Source organism: Scyliorhinus canicula, chromosome 12, assembly GCF_902713615.1.
Source record: "Scyliorhinus canicula chromosome 12, sScyCan1.1, whole genome shotgun sequence".
In the NCBI taxonomy this organism is placed as follows: Eukaryota; Metazoa; Chordata; class Chondrichthyes; order Carcharhiniformes; family Scyliorhinidae; genus Scyliorhinus; species Scyliorhinus canicula.
The window spans coordinates 146,748,090-146,767,161 of record NC_052157.1 but is presented as its reverse complement, the minus strand read 5'-3'; the positions used below and the strand labels follow the sequence as shown (position 1 = coordinate 146,767,161).

At 44.2% G+C, this 19,072-nt stretch overlaps 1 protein-coding gene across 1 annotated transcript in view; it reads right to left on the bottom strand.

Moving 5' to 3' along the window:
• Positions 1 to 19,072, bottom strand: part of vps53 (VPS53 subunit of GARP complex) — a 269,146-nt gene that overhangs the window by 233,805 nt on the left and 16,269 nt on the right. The window contains exon 4 of the mRNA XM_038814428.1: positions 536 to 602. Within this exon, the coding sequence (XP_038670356.1) occupies positions 536 to 602 (67 nt within the window). The remainder of the gene's footprint in view (positions 1 to 535; positions 603 to 19,072) is intronic.

The window sequence follows — 19,072 nt, the reverse complement described above, 5'->3', positions numbered from 1 at the left end:
AATAGACCAATTCTGGTTCAGAACTCAAGGTTTTGTGCCAACCACATTAGGAGTACTCACCCGTGACCCTCCCAACATATGTTTTGGTTATTTTGATCATGTTTGCGCCCTTCGGTTGCATTCATTCTGTTTCCTTCTAAAGATATCTTCACAACTTCATATGGCACACCTTCTATGCCTTTTTGGTTACTCCTGAACCTTTTGTCTCTCATCTTCATCAACTCTGCTGTGCTCCAGTGAGGTGCTGCTTATGTTCTGTTACTAATGTGACCTGAGGTACTACACATAAGGGGTGGGAAATAAATTCCCATCTCCCACAGTCTTTTGTAAAAAAAAACCTCCAAAAGGTTGTTCATGGTTGAATCCAGTTTAACACAAATAAGACAATCAAACAAACAGACCATCCATGAGCGACAACTGATCCTATCCTCCGTCATGTCAGTTTGCAGCTATTGACTCAGGCATGACTAAATAGGGAACTTCAAGCATAACACAGATTATAAAAGAGGACCAATCGAGAAATGTGGTTTTATACCTGTCGGCCATCTTGTCCAACATTAGTCTGTCCTCTCACTACGGTTCGAATGTCATCATCCAATCGCCTGGCAAACGAAAATACAAGGTTATAAAAACATCTATACAATGTAGGCAAGTGACTTTGGGTAGTCCCAAGAGATGCTACACTTTGTGAAATGCATTTTGTCGGCAAAGTACTGCAACCTTGCACAAAAAATCCTGAAAAATGCCAGTTTCAGAATGGATGATTGAGAACAAACCATTTGCCTGGACTGATAATAAACTTAAATCAATGCAACCGAATGCAGGCCTGGTCCGACCTTCAAGATATCTGCCATTAGGGCAGCACGGTGGTGCAAGTGGTTAGTACTGTTGCCTCATGGCACCGAGGTTTTCGGGGCTCTGGGTGGAGTCCGTGTGGGGTTTGCACATTCTCCCAGTGTTTGCGTGGGTTTCGTTCCCACAACCCAAAAGATGTGGATTGGTAGGTGGATTGGCCACGCTAAGTTGCCCCTTAATTGGAAAAAATTAATTGGATACACTAAATTTTTTAAAAAGGTATCTACCATCAAGCTATATCATTTTTTTCAGTCACAGTTCACTTCAATGGTGATTCCATTTTCTGTTCGCCTTGAGAGAGAAAGATTGATAACTAAATGAATTCAAATTTATAATGCACAGGAGAAAAATCGCAAATTACCGTTAATGGATTGTTCTGCTAATGCCAATTCGGGGGAACTACAGATTTGAGCCAGGGAAGTGGGACAGAAATTTTCAGAAATGGGAGGAGATGGGGATTAAGACACTAAAAGATTTATTTCTTGGGAGTCGGTTTACAGGATTGAAGGAGCTGGAAGCGAAGTATGGGCTGGAGCAGGGGGAAATGTTTAGATACATGCCGGTTCAGGATTTTGCCAGAAAGGAGATACAGAGCTTCCCGGTGGAGCCGGCCTCCACATTGCTGGAGGATTTGCTGACAACAGGGGGACTGGAGAAGAGGGTAATGTCGGTGGTTTACGGAGCTATTTTGGAAGAGGAGAAGGCACCACTGGAAGGGATCAAGGCAAAGTAGGTGGAAGAGTTGGGAGAGGGTATGGAGGAGGGGTTCTGGTGTGAGGTGCTCCGGAGAGTGAACTCCTCCACCTCGTGCGCGAGGTTGGGCTGCTACAACTGAAGGTGGTACATAGAGCACACCTTACAAGGGCGAGGATGAGCCGGCTCTTTGAGGGGTAGAAGGTGTGTGTGAACATTGTGGGGGGGGGGGCCCGCAAATCACATTCATATATTTTGGTCTTGTACAAAGCTAGAGGATTACTAGAAGGAGGTTTTTAGGGTAATTTCTAAAGTGGTGCATGTGAAACTGGACCCGTGCCCTCGGGAGGCCATATTCAGGATGTCGGACAAGCCAGTAGGGAACGGGTGAGCAGGCAGATGTTGAAGCCTTCGCCTTATTGATCGTCCGAAGGCGGATCCAGATGGGATGGAGAGCGGCCGCTCCACCCTGTGCCCTGGCATGGGGACCTGTTGGAATTCTTGACTCTTGAGAAGGTTAAGTTTTGAACTGAGGGGAAGAATGGAGGGGTTCTACAATTCATGGGCGTTATTCAACATGCACTTTCAAGAACTGGATAGCATCGAACATTAGTTGGGGGGGGGGGGGGGGGGAAGAGAGTTGGAAGAGTTGGGGAGGGGGACTCAATGCGTCAATAGTGACTATGGGTGATTCCTGATTCCCTTTTGTTATTTGTTTATGTTAACATGCAGGTTAATGTTTGGGGTTTGGTGGGAGGATGGGATTGTTGTTGTTGATATAGGGATTGACATATTTGTTACTGCTAATTGTTTATTGTTGGTGGGTGCAAACTTGGGAGAAAATGAGAGAAAGGAGGAGAATAAAAATATGTTTTTTTTTTAAAATGATGGTTTTGGTACAATCACTTCAGGAAACATAAAAGGGAGGCATGAGGTGAGAAAATGAACTTCTAAAAATTAAACAGGACACAAGACAGTGACCACTGCATTCACAAATCTAGATGAACTTTTAACTGATTGCAACCTACAAGAAAGAAGTACATAAATAATTATATACAAATATTCAACTGCGACAGCATCAAGAATTCTTTGGTGTCAGCCTTAACTAAACACTTGATTGGCTGCAAAGTGCGTATTGAGGTCGTGAAAGGCACAATATTGAGGTTACATTACCTTGTTTAAGGGTTGAGCTCAATTCAATGGCGTTCACACTAAAATAACTATAAATACTTCTTTAGTGGGGCAGCACAGTGGTCAGCACTGCTGCCTCACGGCGCCGAGGTCCCAGGTTCCATCCCGGCCCTGGGTCACTGTCCGTGTGGACTTTGCACATTCTCCCCGTGTTTGCGGGATTTTACCCCCACAACTAAGGTGTGCAGGGTAGGTGCATAGGCCACACTAAAAAATTGCCACTTAATTGGAAAATATGAATTGGGAACGCTAAATTTTTTAAAAACTTTTTTTTAAAAATCAGTGGTTAAAAAAAATTAATTGCAAGAACTGTTTAACTTTTTATTTCAATCCGATTAAGATTGTTCATCATGAAGAAGGGACTGATGAGAAAACACTTTCAAAACAGAGTTAAAGTTATACACACACTTGGTTTTAATAAATTTAGAGTACCCAATTATTTATTTTTCCAATTCAGGGGCAATTTAGCGTGGCCAATTCACCTACCCTGCATATCTTTGGGTTGTGGGGGTGAGACCCACGCAGACACGGGGAGAATGTGCAAACGCCACACGGACAGTGACCCAGGATTTGAACCCGGGTCCTCGGCACCGCAGTCCCAGTGATAACCACTGCGCCACCGTGCTGCCCTTACACACACACACACACACACACACACACACACACACACACACACACACACACACACACACACACACACAGGAATTAGGAATGGAATCCTTTCTTACTTTAGCACCCAGTGTCACCATTAATCAGTCAGAGGTCAGGTGTAGCACCATATTTAAGTTACCCTTCCGCCTGCTTCAATAACATTTTTAACCTTCAATTTCAGAACAGCTGGCCGATCTTGCAGCATTTCATTTTCCCATTCCAGCCATCTTGTAGCCTCAATTGAGTCAAGGCTTCTAACCGGTGCTAAATTATGGGCAATGGAAAACGGTGGCTTTTGGCCCGTTGGGATCTTGGCTGAAACAGGCCAAACTGATGACAATGCAAGATCCATGCAGCCAGCAGGAAAAGGCTTGTATCCCACCAGTAGAGACAGATTGCAGCAAGAGGTCAAGAAAATCTCTCATAACACACTCTCCCCAAGCATAACATTTAGACATATAGTTTGGTGCTATTCCTAAATGATTTATGTCAGAAGAGTATTGAAAGAAGGAAGCACTCGTATCCTAAAGATTTCTTGCAGTGGTGGAATGCAATATTGTACAGTCAACTGGGTGCGTAGGTGGAAACAGGATACCGGTGCAAAGACTGTATGCTCCCTTGTGAAGCTAATAGATAAAGCAATAGAATTTATGGTTTGGCTTGATCGTAAGAAGCAACATAATCCTATAGGACTTTATTTTTAAATCATGTGTCTTGCGCTTAAATTCTTCACAATTCAAACAAATTAGTGATGATTACAGTTCAATATGCTACTGTTTTCACATGAATTTATGTAGACGGCTATAAGTATCCGGACCTCAAAAACAAATTTTTAACGATCCAAGTTTATGAAATGTGGGTAAAATTCCAAGAGCAAAAATTTGAAGATTGATCCAAAAAGAAGTTTCACAAAGCAGAGCAACTGACAACCAGAATTAACTTCAAACATGTATTCTGGACTAAATGAAAAATCAAAAACAGGTGGTTATTGGATGAGTCTTTGGCTCGGGGAAGCCTCATTTGATAATGATAGCACTAACGCTGAAGGCAATTTCTGAAACTTTCAACCTTTTGTATCGTTGACACCAGAAACTAGTATCCACTTCCTTTAACTCATTTGGCCAGGTTCCTCTGATTCTTGCTGTAGAGATATCCAAGTTTGTTGCATAGGATACTTTGGAATTCTACATGTAGGGCATTGGAGGGGGGTGGGCGAAGGGAGTAAGGGCGGCAGGAATAAAAGGCACATCAGCCCCAACTAGAATACTGATAAATTACATATCTCCTAAATCTTACAACCAAAACTCAAGAGTGCCCAGCTAATCTCAGCTGTGCGGAAACGCCCACTGTAACCTGCCCTGCACATTTCTGGACACAGTAAGGAGCAATTCAGCATGGCCAATAAACTCCGCTGACTCCTGATCTCAGCTGTACAGGAGGGAATTAAAATCTACGGTCTGCCACTTCCAAGTACACAGTTGTGCATTTGGCAGAAGCACTGCCAGAAGATCAAAGCAGGTTAGGCTCTTAATGTATGTGCAGCCCGAGGAGGAATTAGAATTGTTTTCTGCACAAAAATAACCTTTCGGCTAACTTTTTAGAATGGTAAAGTCAGAAAAAGATGCAAGGTCCATACGTTATGGCAAAAATTGCGATTGGACCAATTTCACAAATAGCAATGAATATCCAACAGGCCAATAAGGGTCACAAGTGTAAATCATAGTTCAGACCTTTAACAGTTTCCAAAATGTATGTATATTAATACGTGCACAGTTTGGGAAAGCGGTGGCATAGTGGTATTGTCACTGGACCAGTAGTCCACAGATCCAGAGTAATGGCAGATGGTGAAATTTAAATTCAATAAAAATCTGACCTTAAAACCATTGTCGATTGTTGTAAAAACCCATCTGGTTCACTAATGCCCTTTGGGAAAGAAAATCTGCCATCCTTGCCTGGTCTGGCCTACGTGTGATTCCAGACCCGTAGCAATGTGGTTGGCTCTCAGATGGCCTCTGAAATGGCCTAGCAATCCAAGGGCCATTAGGGATGGGCAATAAATGCTGGCCCAGCCAACGACGCCCAGATCCCCCAAACGAATATTTTTTAAAGTTTCAACCACAGGTGTGCAGAAGCAAATGGTGCTGACTAATGGTTTAGTTCATGTGAAGAGACAGGGGAGACACATATTTCATTCAAGCGAAGTTACAATAATAGAAAAATAACATAAGATAACAGCACATGCAAAACCCATCAACAATCTAGAGATCTGTATGTGTTGGCTGTGTCTTTCGTTTTCCTCAGATATACCAAAGATCAGCATTTTCAGTGAGGGATAAAAGGGTGCAACAGCATTGCCAACACACCAGTAGTCAAAGGACGGCAGCCACAGGAATTATTTTCAACACATCAAGCATTTGACCAGCTAAAAAAGGAGCACTAAGGAAGCTCTGATTGCAATGTCCAGAAATGCAAATCAAAGGCACTGAAATCAAGGTGGATCATGAAAATACGAACACCGGAATTAGGAGAAGGCCTTTCAGCAGCTTGAGCCTGCTTTGTTATTTGATAAGATTTTGGCTGATCCGATTGTGGGCTCAGCGCCACAATCCCCCCCTCCCCTCCCCCCCCCCCCCCCCCCCCGCCCCGCCGCCCCCAGATAACCTTTGACTCCCCTTGTTAGATAGGAATCTCTCTACCTCCCCCTTTAAAGTATTAATTGACCCTGCCTCCGCCACTCTCTGGGGAAGAGAGTTTTAGGATTTACAATCCTCAGGGAAAAAATGTCTTTTAATCTCCGTCTTAAATGGGAGATCCCTTATTTTTAAACTGTGCCCCTTAGTTCTATTCTCTCCCACGAGTGAGGACAACCTTCCAGCATCCAGCCTGTCAAATCCCCTCAGGGTCTTATATGCTTCAATAAAATCACCTCTCAATCTTCTAGATTCCAATGGCTGCAGTCCCGGCCTTTCCTCATAAGATAACCCCCCGCATCCAATGCACCAGTCAAGTGAACCTTCTCTGAACTGCTTCAAACACACCTATATCCTTTCTTAAAGAAGGGGACCAAAACCGTACACTGTACTCTAGATGTACTCTCGCCAATGTCCTGTACAACTGTAGCAAAACTACTCTACTTTTGTAAGACCGTAAGATGCAGGAGCAGAAGTAGGCTCCTTATCATGTCTGCTCCACCATACAATGAGATCATGGGCTGATCTTTTTTTAAATAAACTTAGAGTGCCCAATTCTTTTTTTCCCCAGTTAAGGAGCAATTTAGCGCGAGCGATTCACCTACCCAGCACATCTTTTTGGGTTGTGGGGGCGAGACCCACGCAGACACGGGGGAAAATGTGCAAACTCCACACAGACCGTGAGCTGGGCTGGGCCGGGATCGAACTCGGGTCCTCGGCACCGTGAGGCAGCAGTGCTAACCACCTTGCTGCCCTTGACTGATCTGATACAAAACTCAACTCCACTTTCCCAATTATTTTCAACCTTTGACTCCCCTTGTTAGACAAGACTCTCTCTACCTCGCCCTTAAAAATATTCATTGACCCTGCCTCCGCCGCTCTCCGGGGAAAAGAGTTTTAAGATTTACGATCCTCAAGGGAATCCCCATGACCTTTGATTCCCTTACTGATTGAAAATCTGTCCATCTCAGCTTTGAACATATTTAACGACCCAACCTCTACATACCTCGGCAGTAAAGAATTCCACAGATTCACTACTCTCCAAGAGAAGACATTTCTCCTCAGGCTGGATTTACCGGCTGTTGACGCCATGGGGAAATTCCAGTCCCATGCCAGCGCACGGGTTTCCTGGCGATGAGGGGTACTGTCACCGGGAAATTCCGTTGACAACAGTGGGGTCGGTAGATCCCGCTGGTGAGCCGCCTCCACCGCCGGAAAACACGCAGCGGGGTGATCGCTAAATCCCGCCCCTCATGTCTTAAATGTGTAACAACTTACTCTGCAATTATGCCCTCTGGTCCGAGACTCTCCCAAAATAAATATCCTCTCTGCAGCTACGCTATCAATCCCCCGTCCGCCACGAGCGCAAATGGCAGCATGAGCGCAAAACCTTGCAGGAGTCGGGAAACGAGATTCTCATCAGCGAGAACTCGTTTCCTGATTTTCCCCGCCCCTTGGTGGTGGCATAATGAAGTTCCTGCCCCAAAGGGCGAGAACCTCATTGTCATGCATCTAAACAAACTTTAATATAGTTAATATGCCACATGATCTCCCCCCCTCCGTCACTTGATATTCATACCTCACCGACGTGTAGTTTAGAACAGGTATATAAAGGTGTGAATGAGTCGAGGGGATCACCCCGGGAATGCAAAGGTGATTATAGCCCCCAGGGGGAGAGGGACATGCCCAGGCAGTGCCCTGGAATTGCCTCCGGCAAAGGTTGGCACTGCACCTTGGCAGAGTCCATCCAGCAGTGCTAATGTGTGCTGGGGAAACTGCCAGGGCGGACTCTCTGTGGGGAGTGGGGTTGTCCTCCATTTCCCTGGGGGTTGCTGTGGGGAGTTTATTTTTAGTTCAGATCGGGGAGCCTCTTTAAAGGGCACCCTGATCACTGTGGTCTACCAGGCCCCTCCTCACCAGTGACACCTTAAACCATGCCCCCAAATTTATTTTGCTCAGAACGTTAGAAGACTTTCTCCAAAAACTCGACACTCCGATTTTCAGTTAAAGCTTGAACTCTGATAAATTATGGGAAAATTCCGCCCATGATTTTACCTCCGATATACTGAGCTCTTTGTAGTATCATTTGATGAGACACTTTGTCAAATGCCTTCTGGAAATCTAAGTACAGTACATCCACATGTTCCCCTTTACCCAAGTTACTTCCTCAAAGAACTCAAATAAATGAGTCAAACATGATTTCCCTGTCAGAAAACTACGCTGACTCTGTCTGATTACATTGAGATTTTCTAAGTGTTCCACTATAACCTCCTTAGTAATAGATTACAACAATTTCTATACAACAGCTGCTAAGCTAACTGGCCTATTGTATTCACTAATCTGATGGGGCCTTTCTAGAATCTAGGGAATTTTGGAATATTAAAACCAATGCATCTACTATCTCAGCAGACACTTCTCTTAAGACTTTAGGATGTAGTCCATCAGGACCTGGCGGCTTGTCAGTTTTTAGGCCTAATCATTTTCGCAGTACCCCTTCCTTGGTGATTGTAATTGTTTTACGTTCCTCCCTCACTTTCACCTCCTGATTCATAATTATTTCTGGAATATTATTTGAATCCTCTACAGTGAAGACAGACACAAAATATCTGTTCAATTCATCTACCATTTCCTTATTTTCTATTATTAGTTCTCCATTCCCACTCTCTACAGGACCAACACTCACTTAACTTTATTTATTTTTAAGATACATGTAGAAACTCTTACTACCTGCTTTTCTTTCTAGCTAACTTTCTCTCGTACTCTAAGTGCTCTCTCCTTATTGTTTAGTCATTCTTCGATGTTCTTTACATTCCGCCCAATCATCTGACCTGCCTCTCAACTCTGCGGAATATTCAACCTGATACTATCTTTAACTCCTTTAGTTAGCCACAGATGGTGTGCCATCCTTATAGTCTTTCTTTCAAAATGGAATGCATCTTTTGTGTAATATAGAAATATAGAGAAATACAGCACAGAACAGGCCCTTCGGCCCACGATGTTGCGCCGAACTTTTGTCCTAGGTAATCTGAAAGGTCTTAAATGTCCACCGCAGCATGGCTACTGACCTATCCCTTAACCTAATTTCCCAGTTCACTTTAGCCAACTCTTGTCTTCATGACTTCATAATTGTCCTTATTTAAGTTTGAAACATTATTCTTAAATCATCTCCTCTCTCCTTCAAACTTCATGGAAATTCAGTCATATTATGATCACTGCTACCTCGAGGCACCTTCACTATGAGGTTGTTAATAAATCCTGTCTCATTGCACATTGCCAGATCTAGTATACCCTGCTTCCTTGTTGGTGCTAAAACATGCTGCTCTAAGAAACCCAAGAACACCTCACGGTAGCATGGTGGTTAGCATCAATGCTTCACAGCTCCAGGGTCCCAGGTTCGATTCCCGGCTGGGTCACTGTCTGTGTGGAGTCTGCACGTCCTCCCCGTGTGTGCGTGGGTTTCCTCCGGGTGCTCCGGTTTCCTCCCACAGTCCAAAGATGTGCGGGTTAGGTGGATTGGCCATGCTAAATTGCCCGTAGTGTAAGGTTAATGGGGGGATTGTTGGGTTGCGGGTTACGTGGGTTTAAGTGGGGTGATCATGGCTCGGCACAACATTGAGGGCCGAAGGGCCTGTTCTGTGCTGTACTGTTCTATGTTCTATGTTCTAACACAAACCCACTTTCAAAAATATTCCATGGACAGTTGTCAGAGAATAGGAATGCTTATTTTATATAGAATATATAAAATATAGAATATATAGAATATATAAAATAATGTATAATATATAAAATAAATATTGATTCAGCAAAATATGCTCATCAAATTTTGGGTCATAATGTTTTGAGGATTTCACTCTAAATATTCCCCAAAGACCATTATCTCAGCGAATTTAGTGAGAAGGAGGGGTTGATGAGCCAACCTTGGACAGAATTCTCCCATGCCCCTGCCAATGGGTTCAATGGCGGGTGAGAATTCAGTAGGAGGCCCAAAGAAAAATCGGTTTTATGCCAGTGCGAACTTCCTGTGGGATCTCCTTCCTTGGCAGATCAGGAACGCCACTGGAGGCTGTTGTGAACTCCATTTGCATCCCGTCAACGGCAAAGCACATTAAGAACAAATTGGCATGCAGTTGTCCGGTCTCACATGCACAATGCCTGGGGCTGCCTCCAGAGTTCAGAATGGGGGTTTCCAGCAACCCTGGAGGTCCATCTTCTTGCCTCAATGTTCCTTGGATGGCACGGTGATGCTGTGGTCAGCACTGCTGCCTCACGGCAACAAGGACCTGGGTTCGATCCTGGCCCCGATCACTGTCCATGTGGAGTTTAAACATTCTCCCCGTGTCTGCGTGGGTCTCACCCCCTCAACCCAAAGATGTGCAGGATAGATGAATTGGTCACGCTAAATTGCCACTTAATTGGAAAAATGTTAAAAAGTACTCAAAAGAAAAGAAAGTCCATCTTCAGGCCTCAGAGTGCTCCTGGAGATCTATCTTAATTTTCAGGGGATCCACCTTCTTTCTTGTGGGTCAGTGATGCTGGACAGGTTTTCAACATGGCGCATGGACAGGATGGTGGACTATAAACCATCAGGCCTGCCCCACCACACTATGGAACATGGCGCAAAGCATCCAGTTCCATAATTAATGAGGTCAGGCCTGAAAATTTGGCATGTTTTCTCTCTGGCCTCAACAAGGGGAAGCACTCCGCCTTCCCGTCCCGTGGCTTAATTCCAGAATAGGGGAATTCTGCTCCTTGTCACTGTAATCTAGATTTACTAGATATAGCACATGCTGCCTAAAGATCTCCTGAACTTCTTGTGCCAGAACACAATCACACGATGACCTAGAATTTAAACTGCTCTGGAACCCTGTTCCTTACTCCTTACGTGGTTATATTCTAAAATGAAGCTTGGATTTGAAAAATGGGTTAAAGGGATATGGGGAACAAGTAGGGAAGGAGGTGGATTTGAGACCAGGAAGAGATCAGCCATGATCTGATTGAATGGTAGAGCAGGTTCGAAGGGTTCTGGGGCAGCAGGGTAGCATGGTGGTTAGCATCAATGCTTCACAGCTCCAGGGTCCCAGGTTCGATTCCCGGCTGGGTCACTGTCTGTGTGGAGTCTGCATGTCCTCCCCCTGTGTGCGTGGGTTTCCTCCGGGTGCTCCGGTTTCCTCCCACAGTCCAAAGATGTGCGGGTTAGGTGGATTGGCCATGCTAAATTGCCCGTAGTGTCCTAATAAAAGTAAGGTTAAGGGGGGGTTGTTGGGTTACGGGTATAGGGTGGATACGTGGGTTTGAGTAGGGTGATCATGGCTCGGCACAACATTGAGGGCCGAAGGGCCTGTTCTGTGCTGTACTGTTCTATGTTCTACGGTTGAATTGCCTACTTCTGCTCCTAATTCCTCTGTTCCTGGATAGCCTTGTATTAAAGACAGCTCCAGACAGTCTTGCTGCCTTGCAACTCAATGTACAGCTGCAAATTCCTTTGAAAATATCTTGGAACAAAAATTGTATTTCGTGTAACTACATTTCGGCAATCAGCCATTCATGAGCTTCCAAGTTCCAAGTTTATCTCTTGTGCACATGGTAATCACTAGCACACTCTGAACCACAAATTGTAGAATTTTGGGACATCCATATTAATCCAGCTATCAGCGATGCTGCAGGACACGGTGGCACCAATAAATCCGCATTCAACAGACATAATAAATCACCTTTTCTATTCCAAGGGAAGAATCTAATTTCACATTAACCAAAGCCTATAATTTATCTGACTATTATGTGCATTGATGAATTAGCTAGTATTGTTTAATTTCAACCCTATGCACTGTGACCAGAACAATAAACAATCCTCTATGAGCAAAAATGCTTCAATTTCTTCACAAGGATAACCACTTCCTCAAATACAACATAATAAAGCAGGCTTTGTGTAGACTGAAGTGACAGAATGTCATGCCTTTAAGATTCAAGAGTCGGTAATCCCATCTGAAAATGTTTCAAGCTCGGGTCAGGTGGAAATTGATAATTTTGGGGTGCAGAAGTGGCATGGGTAGGTGGGCAGAAATCGTGGACAGTAGACTTGGCAATGTATTTTGTTCAAGTTTCGGCAGAACGTCACCTTTATCACTTAGAAGGTTGAGGAGATGATTCATCCGATTTTATGTTCCCTCAGAGAGAGCGGCAGGACGAGAGACTGCAAGATCACAGCGGAGGGGGATTTAAGTTAAACAGGAAAACCTCTCTGTAGATTAGAATATAAATTGCCGACTGAAACAGAGTTTAGGCAATGTTGCTTTTCGCATTTTGAAGGAACATTTCCCTCCGGGATACCCTTCTTCACTCCTCCATCACCTCATCCTCTTCCCACATCACCTTCCTATGCAATCGCAGACGGTGTAACACCTACCCCTTTACCTCGTCTCTGCTCACCATCCCAAGGCCTAAAACACTCTTTTCAAGTAAGGCAGTGCCTCACGCTCTGGTCTATTGCATTCGCTGCTCCCAACGTGGCCTACTCTACATTGGGGAGACTAAACGCAGACTGGGTGATTGCTTTGCAGGACACCTCCGGTCCGTCCGCAAGCAAGACCCAGACCTTCCTGTCGCTGCCATTTCAACTCACCCCCCTCCGCCCCCCCGCTCTCACGTCCACATGTCCATCCTTGGCCTGCGACAATGTTACAGTGAAGGCCAGCGCAAACTGGAGGAACGGCACCTCATCTTCCAATTAGGCACTTTACAGCCTTCCGGACTTCAACTTCAGACTGTGAACTCTCTCCTCCACCTTCACCCCATCTTTATTCCCATCCATTTATTTTCATTTCTTCCTTTGATCTGTTTTTCCCTCACCATTGTTGTCCCTTCCCCCACCCACTCCACTTGGGTCATCTGTTCCTAGCTGCCCTTTGACACACTGCTCACCGTCCTAATCTCTTTATCTGCCACTATTAGCCCCCTTCTTAGCCTTAATCACCTCCAATTACATTCCTTTCGTCTTTCTGTCCACAACATCTTTGTCAATCTCCACCTATCGCTGTGCCCCAATCCAGCCCTAGCACTCCACGCCTCCCCAATATAAATCTGACCCTATTTCCAGTTCTCTCCGGCTTCGACAAAGAATCATCCAGACTCGAAACGTTAGCTCCCTTCTCCCTCCACAGATGCTGTCAGACCTGCTGTGATTGGCCAGTATTTTTGTTTTTTTGTTTCAAATTCCAGCATCTACAGTAATTTGCTTTCAATTTAGTTTAGTACAAGAAAAGTCTTACGGTTGAAATCTTGTTGTATGATCCTTCCAGCCGGTCACTGAAAATTTGAATATCTTTCTGACAGTCGATTTAGATTTATTGTCACGTGTACCAAGTGGGAGTGAAAAATCCAGGCAGATTAGGCAGTTGTCGGTCTAGGTGGGACCAGAACAACAGAGAGGGCTGATGTGTGTACGGACTCCCAAAATGTGTTTGATAAAGTGCCACATAATAGACTTGTCAGCAAAGTTGAAGCCCATGGAATAACTGGGACAGTGGCAGAATGAATTTGATGCTCACTGAGTGAAAAAATGCAGGGAGCAGTGGTGAACCGTCGTCTTTTGAGATGGAGGAAGGTTCACAGTTCGCTTCCCCAAGGATCATCTTAGGACCACTGCTTTTCTTGATTTTTATTAATGACTTAGACTTGTGTGTATAGGGACTTTACAGGAGAATTATAAATCAGGATATGATAACAAGCCACATAAAGAGATATTAGGTCAGAAAACAAAGAGGTAGGTTTAAAGAAATGTCTTACAAGAGGAATGTGAGGAAGAGCGGTGGATTGGATTGGATTTGTTTATTGTCACGTGTATCGAGGTACAGTGAAAAGTATTTCTCTGCGAGCAGCTCAACAGATCAGTAAGTACATGAAAAAAAAGGAAATAAAAGAAAATACATAATAGGGCAACACAAGGTACACAATGTAACTACATAAAAACCGGCATCGGGTGAAGCATACAGGGGTGTAGTGCTAATGAGGTCAGTCCGTAAGAGGGTCGTTTAGGAGTCTGGTAACAACGCGGAAGAAGCTGTTTTTGAGTCTGTCCGTGCGTGTTCTCAGACTTTTGTATCTCCTGCCCGATGGGAGATGTTGGAAGAGTGAGTAAGCCGGGTGGGAGGGGTCTTTGATTATGCTGCCCACTTTCCCCAGGCAGCAGGAGGCGTAGATGGAGTCAATGGATGGGAGGCAGGTTCGTGTGATGAACTGGGCTGTGTTCACAACTCTCTGAAGTTTCTTGCGGTCTTGGGTCGAGGGTATTCCACAAGTTTTATGCCCATGCAGTTGAAGGTGCAGCCACCAATGGTGGAGCAATTAAAATTGGGGATACTTGCAAGGTCAGAATTAGAGGAGCACAGATATCTTGGGAGGGTTGCGAGGCTGGAGAAGATTTCAGAGATATGGAGGAGCGAGACCATGGAAGGTCCTGAAAATAAGAATGAGAATTTTTAAATCAAGATGCTGCTTGACCGGGTGCCTCGGGGTGATAGCGGAACTGGACCTCGTGCGAGTTGAGACATATGCAGCAGAAATTTGGATGATCTCTCCTAGTTTACAATAAGTAGAATGTGGGAGAGCAGCCAACAGTGCATTGGAATGGTCATGTCCAGAGGTAACAAAATGTGTTTCAGCAGCAGGTGAGCTGAGGCAGGGGCCAGGTCATGGATGTGGAAATTGCCAGTCTTAATAAAAGGTGCAACTGAGAGGTTAGAAGCTCATCTCAGGGTCAAATGTGACATCAAATTAGCTTAGCCTCAGACTGTTGCCAGGGGAGAAGATTGCAGTCAGTAACTAGGCAACATAATTTTAGATGCAGATAAATTTTGGAAAAGTACAAGCAGGAAGGTGCTCTTCAGATAAGTGATCAACAATTGCGGGGAGAGTTGCAATTTGCCTAAGACTATTTTTAAGTTGCAGGAGATTGTAACTGAGTCTCTATGATCAGGTGAATTGAAAGGGATAGGAAGTACCCTGATCCAAATCATTCATTTGCAACCAGGCATTTATTTTTCAATGCAATTTGTGTATTTTTGCTGCTTTAGACACCCACACTGCAAATACCAGAGACACTGCATCTCTCTTACACAAAAAATGATTGTTTAGCTGTGGTTACTCTTTCTTCCTTATGCTTTTTGTTAAAAAGTCTTCTGATGGAAAGTTGTCAAATTACTTCCCTGCATTAGAAGCCTAAAAGAATAGGAAAGTGCCTCCGTTTAGAGCTTTCATACACAAGAAATTATGTAGCTACTGCTTTCAAAAGGCAGGCACAGATCCTTTGTAAAATGGAAAGTAAATCTGTCAGCACCTCTTGAGCACTGAGGCAATGCCAACACAAGCAATGCTGACTGATAAATGTATGCAAGACCTGAGCACAAACAGAATTCCAATCTGCACTAATTCACTTTCTGAAGCCTACGCCTTGCAAATCTTCTTTGGCAAACCAAGGTAACCAAGACATTATATGCTCCACAAACTGATTTGTTATTCTTGAAAGAGTCACTTTGATCTGTTTGCAGTGCCTAATTAAGGAGATACAAACACGTCCACCATTTCTCCACCATGTTAATATTCTTGTGATGGCTTCAAGTTATGGCTGAATCAGATTTTTTTTCAGCTGTTTGTTGGACTGCCAGAATTTCCACACGCAACACAGACTAAATGGGCTTGAAACAGCAGTTGTGATTTTTACAAAAAACAAATCTTGAGTTGATTTTCAAAATATAACACACACCAGGTGCTCACACTGAAAAAGCTCAATTTTAAAAAGAGGGTGTTAAATAAAAGTCACCTTTATACAGGAAATGCTTCTAACTGGTAGTGTTAAATCCACATTACATGCAATTCAAGTGAAAAATTACAATCATAATTCCACAAAATCCTTGTTGACTTTCTTAATGATTTTCAAGCGATAGAATTAAGATTTTTCTTTTTTCAACAGGAATTACAGTAAAGCTCAAATTTTGACTATCATTTCTTTATTACTGAAATTAAAATACTTTTTATTTTGCCTTAATCTGGCAGCATCATACAACAGTTTGCAGTTCGAGAAAAGGCCACTAAAAAAACATAAAAAGAGACGAACATACTACTGAATGATCGTGGAAAATGATGCAAATTAATATAAAAAGTAGAGCCTTGGAATGTAAACTGTCAAAAATCTATTATATATCCTGAAATTATACTTACATTTGTCTTTAGAAGGGTCATATCAATTGTAATTTAATAACTAGGTTTGGCTTTGAATGTGTAAATTAACAGTAAAGAAGACAATAATGGTAGAATGGAGGGCAGCACGGTGGCACAGTTGATTAGCCCTGTTGCCTCATGGCGCCGAGGTCCCAGGTTCGATCCCGGCTCTGGGTCACTATCTGTGTGGAGTTTGCACATTCTCCCCATGTTTGTGTGGGTTTCACCCCCACAACCCAAAAGATGTGCAGAGTAGGTGAATTGGCCACGCTAAATTGCCCGTCAATTGAAAAAAGAAATGAATTGGGTACTCTAAATTTATTTTAAAGAAATAATGGTACAAAGGAGTGGAACTTTCCAGGATCAGATGGCTTCCATTCCAGAGTATTAAAGGAGGTAGGTGAAAACACTGGCGATGCCCTGACTGTAATCTTCCCAAGCTCCTTCAATTGAGGAATTGGTCCTTTCGACTGGAGAATCACCACTATTTATGAAAGGTGGGGGGTGACTAAAGTATTGGACAGGAGAATATCTATGGATGTTATTCATATGAATTTCTGGAAAGCATTTGATAAAGTTCCTCATGAGAAACTAAAATTGAAGTTCATGGAACTGACAGCAAATTATTGCCTGGCTAGGAAATTTGCTGAGGAACAGGAGACAGAAAGTAGAGATAATAATAATCTTTATTGTCCCAAGTAGGCTTACATTTACACTGCAATGAAGTTACTGTGAAAAGTCCCTAGTTGTCACATTCTGACACCGGTTCAGGTACACAAAGTGAGAATTCAGAATGTCCAAATCACCTAACAGCACATCTTTTGGGACCTGTGGGAAGAAACCGGATACCGGAGGAAAGTCACGCAGACACAGGGAGAACGTGCAGACTCCACACAATGACCCAAGCCAGGAATCAAACCTGGGACCCTGGAGCTGTGAAGCAACAATGTGCTACCATGCTACGCACAATAGGCAGATACTCTAATTGGTAGGGTGAGTGGTATCACAAGGATCTGTGTTGTGATAGAAAGCCACAAATTAAAGTTTGATGAAATCATGAAAAGAGGTGGCATCGTAAGCAGTGTGGACATCTGCATAAAATTACCAAAAAACATTGATAGATTAAGTGAAAGCTCAAAACAGTGACACATATATGTGAATGTAGCCAAATAAGAGGTCATCCACTTTGTGCCTAATGGGGTAGAACAGAGTTCTTTCTAATTGGTGAAAAGTTGAAACCACTGGAGATCCAAATAAATAGATCAGAAAAATGGACAAGTACAGGAAATAATCAGAAAGGCAATTAGAATGCTGGCCTTGTAGCTAGTGGACTAGAATACAAGTGGTTGGAAGTTCTGCCAGAACCATGCAAAGCTCTGGTTAGATCAACCCTGGAGTACTATTAGTTCTGGGCACGAAATCGCAGGAAGAATATATTGGCCTTTGAAGAAATGCAGCGTAGATTCACCAGAAAAACACCAGGGGCGAGATTCTCCGCAAATGCGGAGAATCGTAAAGGCTGCCGTGGGACAGGCCGTGACCCACGGCAGCCTTCACGCCCACTTCCGGGGCCAATTCTCCCCCCAGGGCGGGGCTAGGAGCGCGGCCCCGTGCATCACGGCGGCGCGGCCTTGACGACGGTCGTCAAGGCTGCACGTCAAGCGTCACGCCGGCTGACGCGGCCGATGACGTCAGCCACGCATGCGCAGGTTGGACAAGGCCAACCCGTGCATGCGCAGTTGGCGTCTTGTCCCTCAGCCGCCCCGCAAGACGTGGTGGCTTGATCTTGCGGGGCGGCGGAGGGAAAAGAGTGCATCCTTACAGACGCACGGCCCCCTTGGCACGGCCATGGTACTGCCGTGCCAATCGGGCCCCCAGATGCCCCAAACGGGCATTTGGCACCTGTTTCACGACGGCAGCGAGCAGGTGTGTTTGCTGCCGTGCTGAAACAGGCATGAGGCCCGGGGGGGGGGGAGATAATAGCGGGAGGGCGTGAAAAATGTAGGGAGGCCCTCCCGCTATTCTCCCACCCAGCGTGGGGGGGGCAGAGAATCGCACCCCAGGACTCTGGATTAAAGTGAGGGGTTGGTTTAGCACAGTGGGCTAAATCGCTGAGTTGTACTGCAGAACAATGCCAGCAGCGGCGCGGGTTCAATTCCCGTACTGGCCTCCCCAAACAGGCGCCAGAATGTGGCGACTCCGGGCTTTTCCCAGTAACTTCATTGAAGTCTACTTGTGACAATAGCATTATTATTACTTGTTGCATTCTTTGGAATTTAGGGGTGTAATGGATGATCTGATCAAAGTTTTCAAATATTAAGTTGTCTGAATAGCTTTTCTCTATATGCTTTATTTCTGTTAATTGTGAGTCTGTGAGGAGGCATAGTATAAAAAGTAAAGCCAGGCCTTACAAGAGTTGAGGTTAGGAAACACGTCCACGTGTATAGGGTGCTAAGAGTTCAGAGCTTCCCTTCCGCAAATGTCAACCAATGCGAGATCAGTTATTAATTTTAAATCCGAGGCTGATAAGGTTTTTGTTAACAAAAGGTTTAGAGATATGGGCAAGGCCATGGAGTTAGTTCACAGACCAGCCATTAAATGGTGGAACAAGCTCACGGGGTTAAATTGCCTGCCCTGTTCCTATATTCCTAGGTGATAATGTTGAAATGGGATACTTTGTAGATATTGTACCTTTTGTATGACGTCCACGGCTTTTTGTAAAATAAATTGCTGTATTAATTTGCCTTATGAAGACACTCAAACATCTTGAACAGTTCGGC